This window comes from Stegodyphus dumicola, chromosome 4 (assembly GCF_044657685.1).
Source record: "Stegodyphus dumicola isolate Sdum_Otavi_A_Nest chromosome 4, ASM4465768v1".
In the NCBI taxonomy this organism is placed as follows: domain Eukaryota; kingdom Metazoa; phylum Arthropoda; class Arachnida; order Araneae; family Eresidae; genus Stegodyphus; species Stegodyphus dumicola.
Genome location: NC_140771.1, coordinates 254,451,482 through 254,469,975, shown reverse-complemented (window position 1 = coordinate 254,469,975; position 18,494 = coordinate 254,451,482). Strand labels below are relative to the sequence as shown.

General features: G+C 30.2%; 1 protein-coding gene across 1 annotated transcript in view; it reads right to left on the bottom strand.

Moving 5' to 3' along the window:
- Nucleotides 1–1,858: 1,858 nt before the first annotated feature.
- Nucleotides 1,859–18,494, bottom strand: part of LOC118180181 (EF-hand calcium-binding domain-containing protein 6-like) — a 54,878-nt gene continuing 38,242 nt past the window's right edge. The window contains exons 13-19 of the mRNA XM_085814417.1: nucleotides 18,233–18,370; nucleotides 17,900–18,088; nucleotides 14,194–14,427; nucleotides 12,406–12,864; nucleotides 7,518–7,674; nucleotides 3,008–3,171; nucleotides 1,859–2,893 (exon numbers count right to left, since the gene is read on the bottom strand). Of these exons, the coding sequence (XP_085670543.1) occupies nucleotides 2,621–2,893; nucleotides 3,008–3,171; nucleotides 7,518–7,674; nucleotides 12,406–12,864; nucleotides 14,194–14,427; nucleotides 17,900–18,088; nucleotides 18,233–18,370 (1,614 nt within the window). The 3' untranslated portion in view covers nucleotides 1,859–2,620. The remainder of the gene's footprint in view (nucleotides 2,894–3,007; nucleotides 3,172–7,517; nucleotides 7,675–12,405; nucleotides 12,865–14,193; nucleotides 14,428–17,899; nucleotides 18,089–18,232; nucleotides 18,371–18,494) is intronic.

Here is an 18,494-nt window from a genome sequence, read left to right as displayed (position 1 = left end):
CCAGCAGACATTGCATTATAGAGTAAGAGATTGATTAGAAGCAGGTCAACAACAGTTTGGCATTGTACGACGATCGTAAACTGGTTGTAAGACGAATTCCAAATTACCGTTTCAGGCTCTTACAGAACTACCGAAGGTGGAAAAGAGTTACCACTTCTGCAGATGACTCGCATTTGCAACTTAGTGAATGTAACAACAGGGCTTCAACTCCATCTCAGCTTAGATCTGTGATTATTTCTGCTACAGTGAAGACAGTATCATCCATGACAGTAAGAAGAAGGCTGCATGAAAAAGAGATGAATGCTTGTCTCCCATCACCACAAGGAGTATTTGGATTGGGCACTTTATCATGTAAACTGCATTGAAAAATCAATGGTGGTTTCTTCTGTTCACTGATAAATCTCATTTTCCCTTACAGAGGGATTATTGACATGTTTACATATGGAGAGAAGCAAATACTCGATCTTCCGTTTAAAATATGGGAAAAGGATACCTATGCAGGAGGCAGTGCAATTGTATGGCGAGGAGTACCTTTAGGTGGGCGTACAGACCGTTTTGTGCTGCCACATGAAATTCTCAATGCTCAGAGGTATAGAGACGACATAGTGGATATAATTTTTCGTCCGTAAGCATTTGGTGCAAAGCTCACAAGAGGTATGTTGCTGGCCTCCAACACCCTTCCCTAACCCTAGATAAGATTAGAACTCTTTTTGTGATCAATGGGCACTGCTACCCATGCAACTCATTGACAGCATGAAGCATCGTTGTCAGGCTTGTATTGCTGTTCGGGGCTAGAAAGTTTTTTTTGTATTGAATTTTTAAGTCCAAATTTAAGAGATTTTTTATATTCCTATTTATATTATAAAATGTAAATTTTCAATATAAATTTCCTTGTGTTTTTATGTTACAAGTGGTATAATAAATATCAGCATTAAGTTTCGTCCAATTTGCTTGCATACTTTGAGTTATCACTAGTTTTCATTTGTTATTTTTTAACTTTTGGAAATTATAATATACATATAGTTTCCTAATTAATAATAGAGAAGAACACATTTTTTATTCACTTTCTCAAACATTGTTTTGAGAATTTATAGGTCGTATGGTGTGCACTAAGAGGGGTGGCAAACGGATCATCCCAGGGAGCAAAAGTTTTGGATATCCCATTGAAGGCTAGGCCTTTGAATGATCATTCTTCTCCATACACATATTATATTTATAGAACTGTAAAATGCCCGAGAGATCTTTCAACTCAGAGATTCTTACACCACCATAAAAATTTGTGGTTAGATAAAACATCAACTGCAGAAGTTCACAAGGACATGCATTTTAAAAAAAAACGGCTTACCATGCCTCTAAAAATGTCATGTCATTTATTTACATTTCAGAAACAGATTGATTAAATTGCATTAAACGATGATTATTAAGTTTGCTCTCTACTTATTGCATCAAAAATTTAACTCAGATTGAACAGTTTCTTCAACGACAGCAGATTTTCATGTATGTATAAATAATTTTGAACAGCACTATTGTGTAATTTTATGCACGGAAAGATAATTTTGAACGAAATATTTTATTAAACGTGTAGTTCTTCTTGTATGTCAAAAATCGTAATCGTAAAAAAAATATTTTTATCGTAAAAAAAAACAATAAAGTTATTGTTAAAATATTTTGTTCAAAAATTTACAAATGAATGAAAAAAGAAAACGAATTTTATTTGCCGAAAGATAAAGAAATAATTTACCAAATTTGCTAAAGTAAATATGGAGTAATAAATTGTCTTATGGTTTAATATTTTGTGGGCACTGCAATTACAGTTCAGTATTTCCAAAATGGGAAAAATATACAGGGAAAAAAGAATATTAAAAAGCTCTATTTTATATGCTTGAATTGAGAAATATCTGGGAAAATTTTAATATTTAAAAGATAAAAAAATAGATGTTTTAATAAAAAATTACAAAATATTCATATATTAATTTTTAAATTTTTAATAAAATTCATAGTAACGGAACAGAAATTACATAAAAAAATACTAACATTCACTATACTAGAAAATCTGCATTACATAATAAAAAAATAGATTAAAAATCTTATTAAAATTTTTGCAGTTACTGAAATAAACTCATTTTGGAAAATATATAGCGTATGAAAACATTTTAGAGTGAATGCAAAAAGTACAGAGACAGAATTGTTTCTCTTTAACCGAGTACAAAAATTTTTAGAACAAAATTTTTATTTAATTTTTGTTCTTTTACTTTTTGATTTACTATCATTTCATACACACACACACACACACACATATATATAATTCTAATTGCTATACATATTTATTGAATTCAAATAATTTTTCCTGCAAGTTTATCAATTTAACAATTTCAGCCTAAAATATAGTATTATAATTTAAAGAAATACTAAATTTATTAAAATTATTCATTTCAGATTATTATTATATTACATTGTACTTTTCATACTTATTAGCTCTTCTGAAGTCTGTTTAAAATACACAGTACCTATCATATACTGTGTTAATTAAAATAATACTTTCTGTATATTAAACAAATTTATCAATACATTCATGGATACATAATTTGCACATAAAAATATTTTTTCTCAAAAAATTTCATTACTCTTTATATACACTCAGAAAGCTTTTATAATGTAATTTTCCTGAAAGTTCAGGATCAAAATAATCTAATAAGAAAAAGAAATCATCTTCAGATATATATATTTTATGATGTGCTAAAATTCTACGAAATTCCAGAAAACTCAGTCTCCCACTGCGCTGGTGATCTGCTTTACGAAATGCATGATACAAATCTCTGTAATTTTGCAATACTTTTTCTCGATATTTCAGAAATACTTTATACAGATCCATAGATGGACGACCTGACAGTGCCTGTAAAGAAAATATTTATGTAAACATAACTTATTAAGAAATTATTATCAATTATTTATAAATTTAAATAAAAAAAAAATTAAATAAAATCTATGGAAATTAGGAAATGTATACCATATTATTTTTGCTTTTAAATTGACTGATTTCAGAGTCAGACAACAACAGTTTTTTGAAAAATGTCCAATAATTAACTGGTAGATTTTTCTTGATATTATATTTTACTTCTAAGATTTTTTCGAGTTCCTTGTTGACATCAAGTCCAAATTTATGCAGAATATCTGAAGACAGAAAAAAAAATATAATTAATATAATACAATCAAAAAAAAAAGTTGGAAAGCAGGGGAAAAAATTCTTCGTAAATAGTGAAGAAAATATAATGTTGTGGGCTATTTGTTGTTTATATCTCTCTGGATGATCACTTCGAATAACAGAAAAAAATAACAATTTATTTAAAAAAAATCCATTGGAAACAGCACAGTAATTAACTTAAAACAAAATTTGGAACTTCATAGTACAAATGTCATTAGCTGATTAAGCTTTAACTAATATTTTGAGGAGTACTGACCTAAGGGAGCAACAGTTAATTAGTTTACAAATGTACAAGCCCGCTGCCGATAAGTTGATAAAAATTGGGAAAGCTTGTGCCACTATCTAAAAACTAGCATAAAGAGTGGTATTCTTTCCGAATCCATTTTTTGGCTGCGGCTGCTGTTAGCTGGTGACACAGCAATCAGCATATATTCTAAAATTCATGAGTATTTCCACTGCTTTCAAAAAGAAATTCAGAATATCTGAGAGTGACTTTGCTTTCCTTTGCCATTTTAGAAAGGATTCCCTCATGATAATAGCGGATTGCATGTTTGGTTTTATGTTTTCGTCAGCTTGTGATGATGCACATCACTATATTTTTTTCAGGTCTCTGAGGTTAGGATTTTGTTTTAAGAATTTTTTGCAAGGCCAGAAAATTTTTATCAGTCACTACATTTTTTCTCTCTCCTTTTCCTGTTTTCTAGGTTTCGGAAAGTTCTTGACGTATTCGACATATCCCAACACCACCGAAAGACTCCCATCTGAAACTTTCAGACATTTTTAAAGGTTCTTTTTTTATTATTATTATCCAGGTAAACCAGAAGGACAGGCTTCGAGACCTGCTTAAGGTCCGCAGACCATAAATTGAGAAATGTTGCCTTATTCCATCTACACGATGCAAAAACTCCAAAAATATTTAATAAAAAGGCAATGGTATAATACACTCTTAAAGTAATATTACTGAACACACAACACAGTAAAAAGAATAATGTTCTGTAGCGATTAAATTACGCTGTCACAGATGAAATGATTTTGCTTCTACAGATGGAATACCAGTTTCCTAATCTAAAATAAAATCAATCATTAATCTTATTTTTATATTATAATCACTTGTTTACATTCGGTACATTTTATCACAATTTCTTAGAGTCATATTGAACTGTTTCTTTTTCATATCTAGAAACGCTGTCGCTACATATAACTTTTTATCAAATTCTTGTCTGTTGATAAGTGTTTGCTATGATTTTTAAAATGTTTTTCTTTAGTTGTACATTTGATAATTATCGGATCCTACGACTGACTGTAAATTATTAAGATGAAAGCAAAATAACTTGTATAAAAAGGGGTTATATATACATATACAGACACACACACATATATATATATGATATGGAAAAAGAATTCAAGGGAGTAAGTGATAAATCATTCAAAGGGTTAAGTTAAAAGTAAAATAAATAAATAATAATAAAACTTGCACTCTAGAAACTTCAGAATATCATCCAACACACAGAAATTATGCTTAATAAATTACAAACATTATTTGATAAAGAAGGAAAGCGCTAAAACAATATCATTATATAATTTCTAATTTTTTTCCTTCTTGAATTCTGTCTACTAAATCTTAAAATGTTATCAGTTTGAAGATTTTAGTACTACAATCTTAAATAATACAGGAGCAGAAAAAATGTTGATCTAAAATTTCAAGTTAAAATTGTGTTAAATAAACTTACAGCTTTTCTGAAAAGTATTGAATATCAAAAAACGATTTCTATTAGCACTGGGTATTTTTTTCCTGTAGGTATCATTAAGCTTGAAGGATTAATGATTAAAATGATCTAGTCCATATATAAAAGCATTTCTTCAGTTCTAACAGAAAGCCTTTAAATTTTTGTTACTATTTACTACTCCTATAACCTCCGGGGACGGAGCAACCATTGGTCGCACTGCATAGCAGAATTTAGGAATGCCAAATTTTTAGATTTAGAAAAGGGACGAGCAGAAAAATTCAGGAAAGTGCAGGGCAGTATAACTTAGGACCTCCAGAGATTGCACCCAGGCAGGAAAAATGCCTAGTGCCAGCACTGACTGATACCACTATAACTAACATACCATTATTATTACTATTACTAAAGGGTAAAAAAGTTTATTTTTAAATTTGCTTCAAATTATTAAAAAAAGGTGCCTTCCTATTAAATTAGTTTACCACTTTTGATTAATGTATATTCTATTTCACAGCATTTTGTGTGACATCAATAGTATTTATTTAATTAAATATTCTACAATTTTTATCTCAATACATAAACACACATATTTATACACACATACTTTAACACACCATGCACTGAAACCTAAAATGATCCCTGCTATTTCCAGATGATTTTGGTCTTCTTCAGAGGTGATCGCCTTAAAGAGATGAGGTTTAATACAGATTTCTGTTCATATTCTTAGAAATATTGATCATTTTCACAAGTACCTGCTTTACGGAAGTAACTGCCATGAGAAGGACTACTGATTAATTACACTAATACTACTAATTATTTACACAAATCAAACAATTTCTATTTAGATTTACAACATTTGGTGTTGGAAACATCTACATTATTTACAGTAATGTTAGAAAATTTTGTTAAGTATGCTGGATATGTTACAAATTATTTCAGTTAGATGAAAATAAAGTAAAGAATTAGAAGTGCGTAAACTGCTTTATGACTACACTCTTTAAACTGGCTATTTGCCATTTGAATAAAAGATAAATCGAGTTTTGTGCAATACCAACTCTTGCAAAGTCAGTGGGTGGCAAATGCATGGTAATATAATATAATGCAATAATCCAAACGTTTTGCAATGACTCCCTGAAGATGTTTCTGATGAGAAAAGAGATTAGATTAGGTTAAGTTACTTGAACAAGGTAAAATATCTTTTAGAAGGACTGCCTGTCTTAGGGAAGGGATGCCTCCACGGAAGGCTTTTTAATGAAAACTGACTTGCAAAATAACGAAAACCAGTCATGCAGCTAGCCCATTCATTTGGGTTCCAACCCAGGTTGAATTTACCAGTATTGGTCTTTAACCACTCAGCCACTGATGGGGCCTCTAACAACAAATATATATGTTACCGTGAAAGACCGAAATTGGAGAATGTTGACTTTCATCTGAAAATGTTAGCATTCACCAAATACGTCGGTGAAAGATCGAGTATTGCATTGCATTTTTGTACATTCAGATCCTCGCCGGTTATGTTGACAATCACAGATCTGCTCTGGTGTAGGTCGAAAAGAGAGGAGTACAGGTACATGCTGTCATTGCAAAAGAAAGTGTTCCACAAATAAATGCAGTTGTAAAAGCAAGGGCCTCTTGTGCAATTCAAAGTGTCATAGTAGTTTAAGTTGTTGCAATAAATAAGATTTGAATCACATAATTTAGTAAGTTTTTAACTTCTATTATTTTCCTTTATCATTTTGAATGTAGTGTGTGTTTTAAGTTCTTATGCTCATAAGTTCTTATTTTAAGTCTCAAGTGCGTTTTTTCGCGTCTGAATTACAGAGAAGAAAATATAATATTCTTATATGTTCAACATTCACCATTAGTACATGGTGAATTTTGACATTCACAGTTGTAAGTCAGGAATAAGAGTATTTGGAAAATATTTTGGACATACACCAAGCGACTATGTGAATTTTGACATTCACCTTGCAAAATCACGAAAACCAGTGTGTTGACATTCACCGGTGAAAGTCGACATTCTTCAGATTTCTGTGTTTCACCGTAACATATACATATATATATATATATTGTAACGATATGCACACCTCTGACAAACATTTGCTTAATGAGAAGAACTTCCTGTTTTGTCCAGAGACTAACTGTCAAATAAAACTTTGAGGAAAGGTGTGGAAATCCCCTGGTGCAGTTTCCGAACACAAGAGATGTAGTAATTGACCCCATTCCAAGGCTTTTCCGACAAAACGTAAGAGAGGGCTTTTGTGTGAGTTTTTATGCAGCGAGATTGACAGAAGACATAACCCACGTCGTTGCCGCATCCAGTGGCCATTGTTTTGTATTATGGCTGTAAGGTTTTGATTATTTAATAGTATTCAAAAAATTCTTAAGTTTTAAAATAAATATTTAAAAGACAACTGCTCTTTTCCTTTCATCCAACACAGATGCTCAGATGTTACAATATATATAATTAAATTCTAAATGAATTATAATTATAATTAATTTTATAATAATAAATTAAAAAATTAATTACAATAAATATTTTATACACATCAATTTTTGTTATTTTTGAAAGTAAATATGAAAATATATATAACCTATAAAATCGCTCCAAGGTACACTGTGAGAATTTTCTGAGTCTACTGCATTGCACTGCTGCAAAATGTCGCTCCATCTTTTTTTCAGATTATTAATAAAATGAATCTCATGCTCGAAATTTTTAGCTGTTTTATCTTCAGGAAATATTCTGCAAGACTAATTTTTTTTTCAGTGAAAAATAAACTTGTAAAATTAAATAATAATAATATTATTAATAAAACATAACCCAATACTGAAAATGCAACACCAAGAAAGAGTAGCCCGAAAATTATGCAAATTTCGGTGCAGATGCACGATACCGAGTTATGCTAATGATGTAAGGGCTCACGTTGAAGAAGATATTTTTTGTGCTGTTATATCTGCCAGGAAAATCATCATAGAAGATTTGTTCTTGTTTCTGAGGACATGAGTAATAGCAGAGAATGTCAGGTCATTGTTAACAGAGGCAGTTTTAGCAGATAGATGATTTTACGAGGGGCATGATGATCGGACTGAGAAGGGCAGGTCGGTCCATAAGGCAAATCTCAGCTGACACACACCTGAACGCGTCCACAGAGCTGCACCGGCTGTGGCGACGATGGTTGGAACCATCCAAAGAAATGTGGGAAGTTTGATGGGTGCCGTGCAGCCAGAGTGACGTCAGCACGCGTGGATCGTCGCATCCGCCGACAAATGGTGGCACATGTGTAAGCCACTTCTACCTCCTTTCTGCATGTTCAAGGCACCCTAGATGTTACTATATTGACCAGAACCATTTGCCATCGATTGGTAGCTTAGTGACCTGCACTCGTGGCGTCCATTGAAAAGACTGCCATTGACCCCACTACAACATCTGTGATGATGCTGGGTTCGAGCGATGTGGACTACGGAATGACACAGGGTTGTGGTCAAGCTTCTGCTTCTCCAATAATAGTCGCAAGATACAAGTGTGGCATTGATATGAAGACAAGTCTCATCCGACAGCAATTGTGAAACACCCCACCGAACGACAATGCAGCATCATGGTTTGGGGTGCAATTGCATATGATTCCAACTCACTTTTAGTTCCCATTTAGGGCACAATGACGACCTATACGTGAATGATGTTCTGCGGCCGGTGATACTTTCCTACATTCAGGGAGTGCCCAGTGCCCTTTATCAGCAGAATAACGCCCGATCACCCATTGCCCGCATCAGTTAACATACTCTGCAAGGCACAGAGATGCTTCCTTGGGTACCGTTCTGTTCTTATCTATCACCAATCAAATGCATTTGGTATGACTGAACGCCATCTCAGTTTTTTAGAAGACTGAATGCCATTTTTTAGAAGACGAACTGTGACAAATGGTTGACAGGGAATGGAGAGCCATTCCTGAGGACACCATCCGTAATCTCACTGACTCTAAACCTAGATGTGTTGCTTCATGTATTGCTGTCCAAAATGGTCCTTCAACTTATTTCCTGGGTACCATTCTTTCTCACCAATCGAATGCATTTGGTATGTGACTGAACAGCATCGCAGTTAAAAAAAAAACACACCCTACTAAGCCGACACTGTTCTTGTTCTAGATTATGCATATAATTGTGAAATAAAGGTTGCTGTATCTCTCTGTTTCCCGAATTCCATCACTTCCTGTCCACTCCTTCTTGGTGTTGCATTTTCAGACAGACGGATGGATGGATGGAGAGGAGGAGTAACAATACTAATAAAATATTTTAAACAAATAAAAGTTAAATTTTAATCAGGGAAACATGGAGGAATACATTTTTAATAACAGAACTAACTCTAAAATAAGGCATGGAGGCAAATTAAATTTTTAAACATGGAAGCATATAAATTTTCATGCTTTTATAAATATTTTTAATAACCATGTTAACCCTAAAATAAGACACCCCTTATATGTTAGCATTAATTTTAAGAAATAAAATTGTAGGTGAACATTCAAAGACAGCTTGGTTCTGATTACAATTCTTTCGTTTCTACTTAGAGTGAAGAGTAAACTACCTCATAAATACAATATTTACGACACAGAATAATTAGGAAAAATTAATGATATATCATTACTTATTTGTTGTCATGCATTCTAGTAGCCAGAATAGTGGATGTAGGCTTAAACTGAAATAGCTCAGCTAGAGGTGGCTATTGTAATTAGCGGTAGTTATGCAGTTTATATCCCAAGTAGCAGAAGACATTGCAAAGACCTTGCAAACTGGTCCGAGAGGTTGAAAAGTGGTCGTGGTAACTTTACAATGTTGCAAAGACGCAGAATATTTGCCGTAGCATCTTGGCAATTTATTGACGTCGCCTAAACGTCATGATATGACTGCTTTTAGACGTGGTTGTTTTAGCATTTTTTTCAGTTCATCAGTGTTACTTTTAGAATGAAAAGAGACTAAATCTGCCCTTTTTAAGAATCTGAAGTCTGCATAAGATTTATTTTGCAATGTTTCATTACTTTATTTCATCTAAATATATTAATCTAAGGTAGATTCATCTAACAAAATATAAATTTAATATAAATACTTTTGAATTATTAAATTTAATTAGTACTAAAAATACGTGCTAAATTATTGTTTAAAATAATTATTGTTTTTTATAAATATTATAGCAAAATATTTAAAAATGAAACTAACCTATAAAGTAAGTTATAAAGTTATGCATTTTATATATTTAAAAAAATCATAATTTCCGAAATCAGTGCAAATGACATGTTAGCAATTATTTCACTGCTGAAATATGACTTTATTTCTTATTTCTGAAGTAAGGAAGAATTTATTTGAATTAATATGCTGACATAATATGAAACATTTTACCACACACAGAGCAAAAAGTACAATTTTCGCGAAGATATGATTGTGCATGAAGATGTATTCACGGATATAAATGGGGTGATTTTAAGAATTCTGAGAAAATGTCCAATTTTAAAAGACAATACATATTTAATGGCTGTCTAATATATATGATGGAAAACTCACCGACAGTCAAGAGAAGCAGAAGAGAAAAATTTATGGAAAAGGAGAAAGAAATATGAACACTTTTAATGGAAAACAACAAAATTAATGGCTTTGTTTAAACCTAGTATACGGTACACTCGGAATTTGGCAACATTGACATTACAAATGTTTTAGTGAGCCCGATAAATATTTTTTTGTAAATATAATCTTGTGAACATTGTTCGTAGTTCTATTCAGTTGAAATATTTCTTTTAGGTCATTTAAAAAAAGATTCTATTAAATTAACAGAACCATCGAAAGGTTATACTATATTATGTATATTATTTACTGGCTGATTATATAAATGAACTTCTGAGCTCGAGGCTTGCGCACTTTGGCTAGATGCCAAATTCGAACAACTGTGCAATTAATTGAGATTCCAGCAGTTTTTTTCAAGTAATTTGGTAAAGATGCCATCTGTAAGGCATTTGAAAAGATTGACTTCATGTTTGAAATTGAATCAATCAATGACTGATATAAATAATATTGCTCATATTAAAAGTAAATGTAATGCACTGTCAATCAAAAAATTCACTGTGAATCTTATCATTCCTATCTACTTACTTCAACTGCCTTCAGCGAGTGAATTTGCATTGCTGTGAGCTCCTGTTTGGAAGGCTCTGAATTGAGGAGAAATCATCGTAGAAATGCCGAATTTGTGCTTATTTTGTTTGTGAATATCTGCTCTACAAGAAGACACCAAAAGTTTGGATAGATCATTTAGAAAATATCAGATGCAATGTGCTCCAATGCTAATCATGAATATAGTGTTCTGGTGTTTTATGTGTTTCCGGTGATTAAAGTTATATGGTAGTTGCTGTTCTCTAATCTTCAATGGTTCCAGCAGTGCAATATTTGCATACATGGATTAGCGATTCATTTATAACGTCCTTAAGTGCTATATAGTATATCATTGTTAATCGATTATTGTGTTGGTGCTCAAAATTAATTCTTATAAAACCAAAAATAACATACAACGGTAAGGCATTTTCTGGTTTTGCTCAAGATGCAATCAATGCAGAAGCAACAACAATTCAAGCTGTTGTGGTATGTTCATTAGTTTCAAAATACAAAGAAATAATTGGACTGGCACCAGTACTTAATATGACTGCTGAAGATGAATTAGATATATGTCATAACAAGAACCAATACATTAAAATTAATAATAATGCCCATTCTATAGTATGTTGTCTTTTGTATAGTATGCAGAAAAGGTTAAAAGTATATGAAATGTATGATCGACAAGGACATAATAACAACGTTTTCACAACTGTTGTAAAAAGGTCGAATTCTGCGAAAATTTAGGTGTCGTTAAGACATCATGATACGATGCTTTCACAACTAAAATATAACCTAAGAAAGACACAATAACGACATCTGTGCAACAAAAACATCATCTGCAAGGACGTTTTTGCAATGGTTGCAAAACAGTGGAGTTTCGTAAACATCTGGGTGTCTTAAAGACGACCTATTGCAACGTTTCTGCAACGACATCCGCAATGAGTTTCCAACATCATTACGATGATGTCATGCTACTTGGGATATATGGTAATTACGTCTGTAATTTATTTAGTACTTAAACGGTGTAATTTGTCTACAGTATGATACTCTTGCTCTCATTCTACAATTTCATTTATTAAAATACCAGACTGTAAGACCCTATCAAATTTTAGAACAAAAATACAGCAAAAAAGGGTGCTTTTTACGAGTGAATACGATATTTCACAGGATTAATCTAACAGTAAAAAAAGGCTGTAAAAGTTTACATGCATATTTTAAAAATGATTCATTAAGGAAAAAATTCAAAATTATTTTCCATGCAAAATGCATGCAATATGCAATAAAAAGATATTTAGTTCTATTATCAGCTTCATATTTCACTGTGATTTTTTTAGAGAGCTTTGATATACTTACAGATACAGAATTATTTGCATCTTTGGTTGATTTCATATTTTTTCTAAAATCCAAGGATTTATACTGCTGGTATTGCTGGTGAGTGAGCACACTACATCCAGAGGCCTGGAGAAAGATTTCAGAATTTTTGTATGTGTCATTCAAGTTTGTAGATAATGATGCCTCTTTCTGTAACATGTTATGAGCTGCCGATTTAGGTCTAACAGATACTTTAGTAGGTGAATTTGCAGTCTTTCTGTGGGAAATTAATGCACTTGCTGTTTTGGGTCTTTGTTTGCTGCAAATTATGTCAGAACCAGTCTTCCCGGATAGGGATTTCTTAATAGATTTTTTATCTGATAAAGTAGTTTCTGACTGACTGGATGAACTGGTTTTAATGTTACTCCATTCATTCAAAAATTCTTCATACTTTAATAATCCTGCTTCGGTTTTAGGTAATAATGACCAAAACTTCTCAAACTAAAATTTTAGACAGGAAAATAAGTGAATTATATACATAAAAAAGACAGGAAAAAATATTAAGTGTTAAAAATATTAAGCTAACTGAAATAAAGTTTAATATGTTCATCTGTTTCAACAGTTAACATTCCAGAAAGCGTAAACTTAGTACTTTTTTCACACATATTTAGTATATTTCTTTCACACAAATATTAAAAAATGTACAATATTTGACAATGCAATGTAAGTAATGTTAAAAAATAAAACATTCAGAAAGATGTCTCATCATTAATAGTAAAACAGATATATGCAAGCATAATGTTTTAAGTACTGTAATACAATATGATTGATATTCAAAGATATCCAACTAATTTCATATGCTGCGGAAAATATACTATCAAATAATTAGCTCATTAACAAATAATGAGAATAAAAAAAAACATTTATTAAAACATGCACATATGGATGAATATAATTAAGCCTGGAAATTCATTTCACCAACTAACAAATATTTTAAGTTACTTTAACAGAAATAAATCGAAAGGCTATTCACAGTCAAAATTCATATATCATATACTATTCGCCGGTGAAGTTTTGAGACAGTTTCACGTTAAGTTGCTCTGTGTAGCCTTTGGCTATTAGTTATTTAAATTTAGCTTTAAATTTGACATATTACTTTGTGAGTTTTTCACAATAAAGGATGATGTATTTGTAAAGGAGTGCCTTTTGTTCAGCTATTTAGTTGTAAATAAAATGGGTCTTATAAACCCTTCTTTTTCTTTTTTTTCTAAATCGAAAGTAAGTACTTTCGACTTAGCGATAAGTCGCTTAATGTCTGCCAAAAGTTTGGTTAAAATTTATGATAGCTAAAATGATACCTAAACTCTACACATGAAATAGAAAAACAAATAAAGAAATACATCAAGATAGAATAAAGGAATAGAAAAATAGAATAAAGAAATACATCAAGATATCAAAAACATATATTACAATTTGAACAATATTAAAAGAACTATTAGAAAAGACTGCAATTTATACTTGCTGTAAATTTCATTATTATAAAATTTTACTTTGGATGCAGGTGACAGAGTACATAAAAAGCAGAATTAGAAATTCTGCAATTAATACATTATAGATCATTAGAAATATAATTTTATTTATCACATTTATGATAAAAAATAACACTTATTAGAAAATGTTATTAAAAAGTACAAATAACTTAACTTTTAGTAAATTATGATTTCTTATTCCTAAGCAAACAGAATTATTTTTTCCAAATAAATCAGCAATTACCCAAACTTCTTCATATATATTTCATTGTGTTCTTGTAAAGCAAAATAAAATACATACCTGTTCATCTGATACTTTGAACACATATTTCTGCAATAATTTGGATAAAATTTCTTTTTCAGCAACTCCAGTATTACAACTATCATTAATTTTAAACTCTTTCAGGAAGCAGGTTTGGTATCTTCTTACAGCTTCTCGAATGCTTTCAATCATTTGATTAAACTCAGATTCTTCCATAACTTTTATTTCTTTATTGACAAGTTTATTCACATTCTGTATCCATTTTTCTCCCTCCTGTTAACAGTTTTAATAATATAATTTAGTAAAATATACAGCACTTAAAAGTAAAAAAGTGAAAGAAAATTAGAGTCTGATATCAAAATTATTCGTACATTTTTATTTTTCAAAATTATTCAAAATCATTAGGATTTAACTAAAGCCATTTGTTATTATTTGAACTGTTTATATATTTGTACAATATAAGAGACTGGTGAGTTAAAAAGAGATATCAAAACTTGCATTTACATTAAAATTATAACCAAATTTTAGTTGTGAATACAAATTATGCCTCAAAACTAATAAAACAAAAACAACAACAACAACAAAAAAAAAAAACCTGAAAAAAAAAACTTTTAATTGAAATAAGATGTACAGAATTAAGAGGAAGCTATATGCACATCTGAGATAAATTAAGAATGTATATTTTAATTTGGTCATATCATAACATATCATGATGAATCACAACACATAAATGTTCTACACAATTCTTTACTTTATTCAGTTTGCTAAACCCTGTAAAATGGAACTTCTAAAATATTGTTTTCATTTAAACTTTAACCACAGAGACTTGAGAAGGTTTAAATAACCTTTTTTAAAAAAATTAAATCAGATCTTTAACATAAGCGCGCTTTTCATGCTAACAGGATCGAATACCACTTGTGGTGATGTAACTTAAAGTAACAGTCAAATTCAAAAGTTAAACTAAGACTACACAATTCATTTTTAACTCTAAGTTGGTTCAGAACTTCTCTACTGGAGTAACAACTAAACGTCAGCAGCAATAATGCAAAGCCGAAGATTTATAATCTTATCAGAGCTGGCAAAACCTAGAAATGTGGCCTCAAGAGGCAGAAACATGCTCTGTCTTACAATCCAAAAACCTCAGCTTAAATAATTTCTAACTGATTTACATTTCTGGTGAGCAAACAGAAAGGAAAAGTGATAGTAAAGGCTGAAATTATAAATAACTGGTTAATGCAATATAATAGTAACTGTACAATTCGCAAAATAATTCAGACACTCCTCATTTTTGTTGAGATGTTTTTGTAGGCAATATTTCTTGTTAAAATTCTTTTTAATGAAAATATGTTACAAGAATTATCATCTGCCTTTGAAATTTTTATTTCTTTAGCAGAATATATTACAGTTTCAAGTCTGAAGTGAACATGGCAAGACACTACAAATTAACAATCAATTCTGTGAGAAATGTAGTAATTTATCTTTTTTAAAGATGGTAAAAGTATTCGAAACATCCAAAAGACCCTTCATATGTTAAGTGTTTAAACGTTGGTTATCTTTGATGTAATAAAACAATGCAAACTGGATGGGGCTGTTGAAAAGGCACTGCTGTTTGGAATACAATCCAAGCTAACATCAGGGAATCACAAATTTATTATATGAAAAATCAATCAATACCTAAAAATTAGCAAATTTTAAAACATTAAGCAAATTTAGAATAGTTGCAATAAAAGTTAATCCTGAAGCTTTTAGAAGAATCATGAGGGTACAAAGGGCAGTCAGCAAAATGGAAATTATTCGCCTACCAGAAAACAAGGAAAATACACTTATCATTCTCAAAATCTATATATATATATATATATATATATATATATATAAAAAAAAAAAAAAAAAAAAAAAAAAACATTATCATATTGGAACAAAGTTGTAGTTGCAGAAAATGCAAAATTAAATATATTTGGATCCACTAAATGAATTAATAGGTAGTAAGATCCAAATTAATTGTAAGCACAGATGTAGAGGAAAAATCGTTTGAGGAATGTTTTTCCACTTTTATGTAGGAAAGTGAACGTTCATCAAAAGTAATATGGGTTGCGATAAATATGTAACTATTCTTAATGAAAACCTAAAAGTGTCTACAAGAAAACTTGGAATGCAAAATATATTCAAGTTCCATCATAATATTGATCCTAAATATACAGTTCTAAACGTTCGCTCATTCTTATTACACAACTATCTTGAAGTTATTAGAACTTCTTTGTATTCTTCAGACTTAAATCCTATGGAGCATATATGGAATACGTTGGAGGAAGAATATGGAAACATGACATTTCTTTGAAAGCTCTACTATATGCAATTCCTATGGAGAAATAGAACATTCTTACATAAAATAAATCATTTGAAGCTATATCAAAGTGTAATTTTAGCTAAGGGATATCCAACAAAATATTGCATGTCCCATCATTTTCATGTTTTTATTAGGTATAAATTTATTCAAAGTGCCTGAATACTTAAGCAAGTTCATTTTCAGAACTTTTTGAATATTTTTTTTTTTTTCCCCCAAAACCTTTTTGAATAACTTTTAAACTTTATTCCAAAGGAAGATTTATTTGAAAAAATTCTTTCTTTGAGATTAGAGAATGTGAAGATATCAAATACTTAAAATAATTCTTAAACCACAATTACAATATGATTAACTTTACAGATAACATTTTAAAAATAGCAGTACATTACAAGTAAAAATATAATTTTGAATATTGTGAATAACAAGTTGAATTTTTATTATAAATGCATGACTATGAAGATATATGTTAAAATAGCCATTAATTACAACCTGCTGCAAAATTTTGATCATTACACCATCAAATACAGCGAAAAATATTCTTTCAATGAAGGTTTTATGGGACTTCTAACGTTTTGAACTTTGGTGGTTTTTCAAAAAATTTCCCACTTTTTTTGTGTGTGTGTGTGTGTGTTTTGTTTTGTTATTAGGCATTTGTTAAAGTGATGAATTTTAAAACCAAGAAATTCATTCTTCATTCTTAGTATTGTCCATGATTTTAAATGATGATGAAAAATAATAAATAAAAGAAGAAATAAATTAATAGAATGCTATCTTGAACCAGATTAAAGAGAATAATATTTCTTCACTGAGAGGTAGTTCTTTCTTTATTATTTTTCTTCCTTTTGTAAATGAGAAAGTATGAAACAAACCATATAAAAATGCTTTTCAAATTCCATGATTTCAATGAAGTGCCCTTAAAAATTAAAATTTTTAGTAATCATAATATTCTTGAATATCCATGATTAAAAATAAAATTTCAGGGCTTCTGTATATGAATTTTAAAGGACAATAACAGAATTTCCTGCAACAACGGAAGTGTTTGTATAGAAATGAAATGACATACTACATAAGAATGCTGCCATTTAATTCGCATAAATTTTTCTCCTACAGCTTTGAAATAAAACTTGCCATTGTTAGCAGATCCATGATATTAATTTTGGACATGTATGATCAAGAATGTTATTTGTTATACATAAAAAATAATAATTTTTTACTTTTTGGTGTGTTTGATTAAACCAGCATAATTAAGAGAAAAAGCTTTTTTACATATTTTTATTTAATAAATCCACTTTAAATTAAAAAATAAAATAAAAATAAAAATTTAAATAGATATAATGAAAATAAAAAATTTAAACAACTTTGCTGTCAAAACGTGGAAGAAATTTAAAAAAAAATTTAACTTACTTCATAAGGACTCTTCTTATAAAGATTTATGAAATCTTCATAAAATATTTTATTATTAATCACTGAAATGCCCTTTATGACCTCATGGAATTGACTTTCAGATAAAGGAAAGCAAAAAGCATCTAAAGTTTTCTTTAATTCTGTAGTATTCATATATCCGGTTTCTTCACAATCAAAAGCATTAAAAGCCTTTAAAAACATAAACGTTTATAAATATATAATACCAAAGCACTTCCATATAATTAACAGAATGAGTGCAAAAATGAAAATTTTGTCATTCAGGGTCAAAATATGTATAATGTACACTGCAAATGCATGTATATGCAATTTTACCTTTTCTATAGTTTTAAAATTTTTGTTGAAATATTTTTTGAGTTCAGATCTTATTTTTTCCCCACATAATGTCGTACGAATATTTTCATCAAGTTTTTCTTTCTTATCCTCTATGTTTAGAGATTCACTTGGCAAATCCTTAAAAAGAAAAGGAATATTACTTGTATTTTTCCCATAAAAGGCTTTCCATAAAGAGATGGAGAAATGAATTTAGAAAGCTTTAGAATTAAATATCAGTTAATATAAACAACTAATGAAAAAA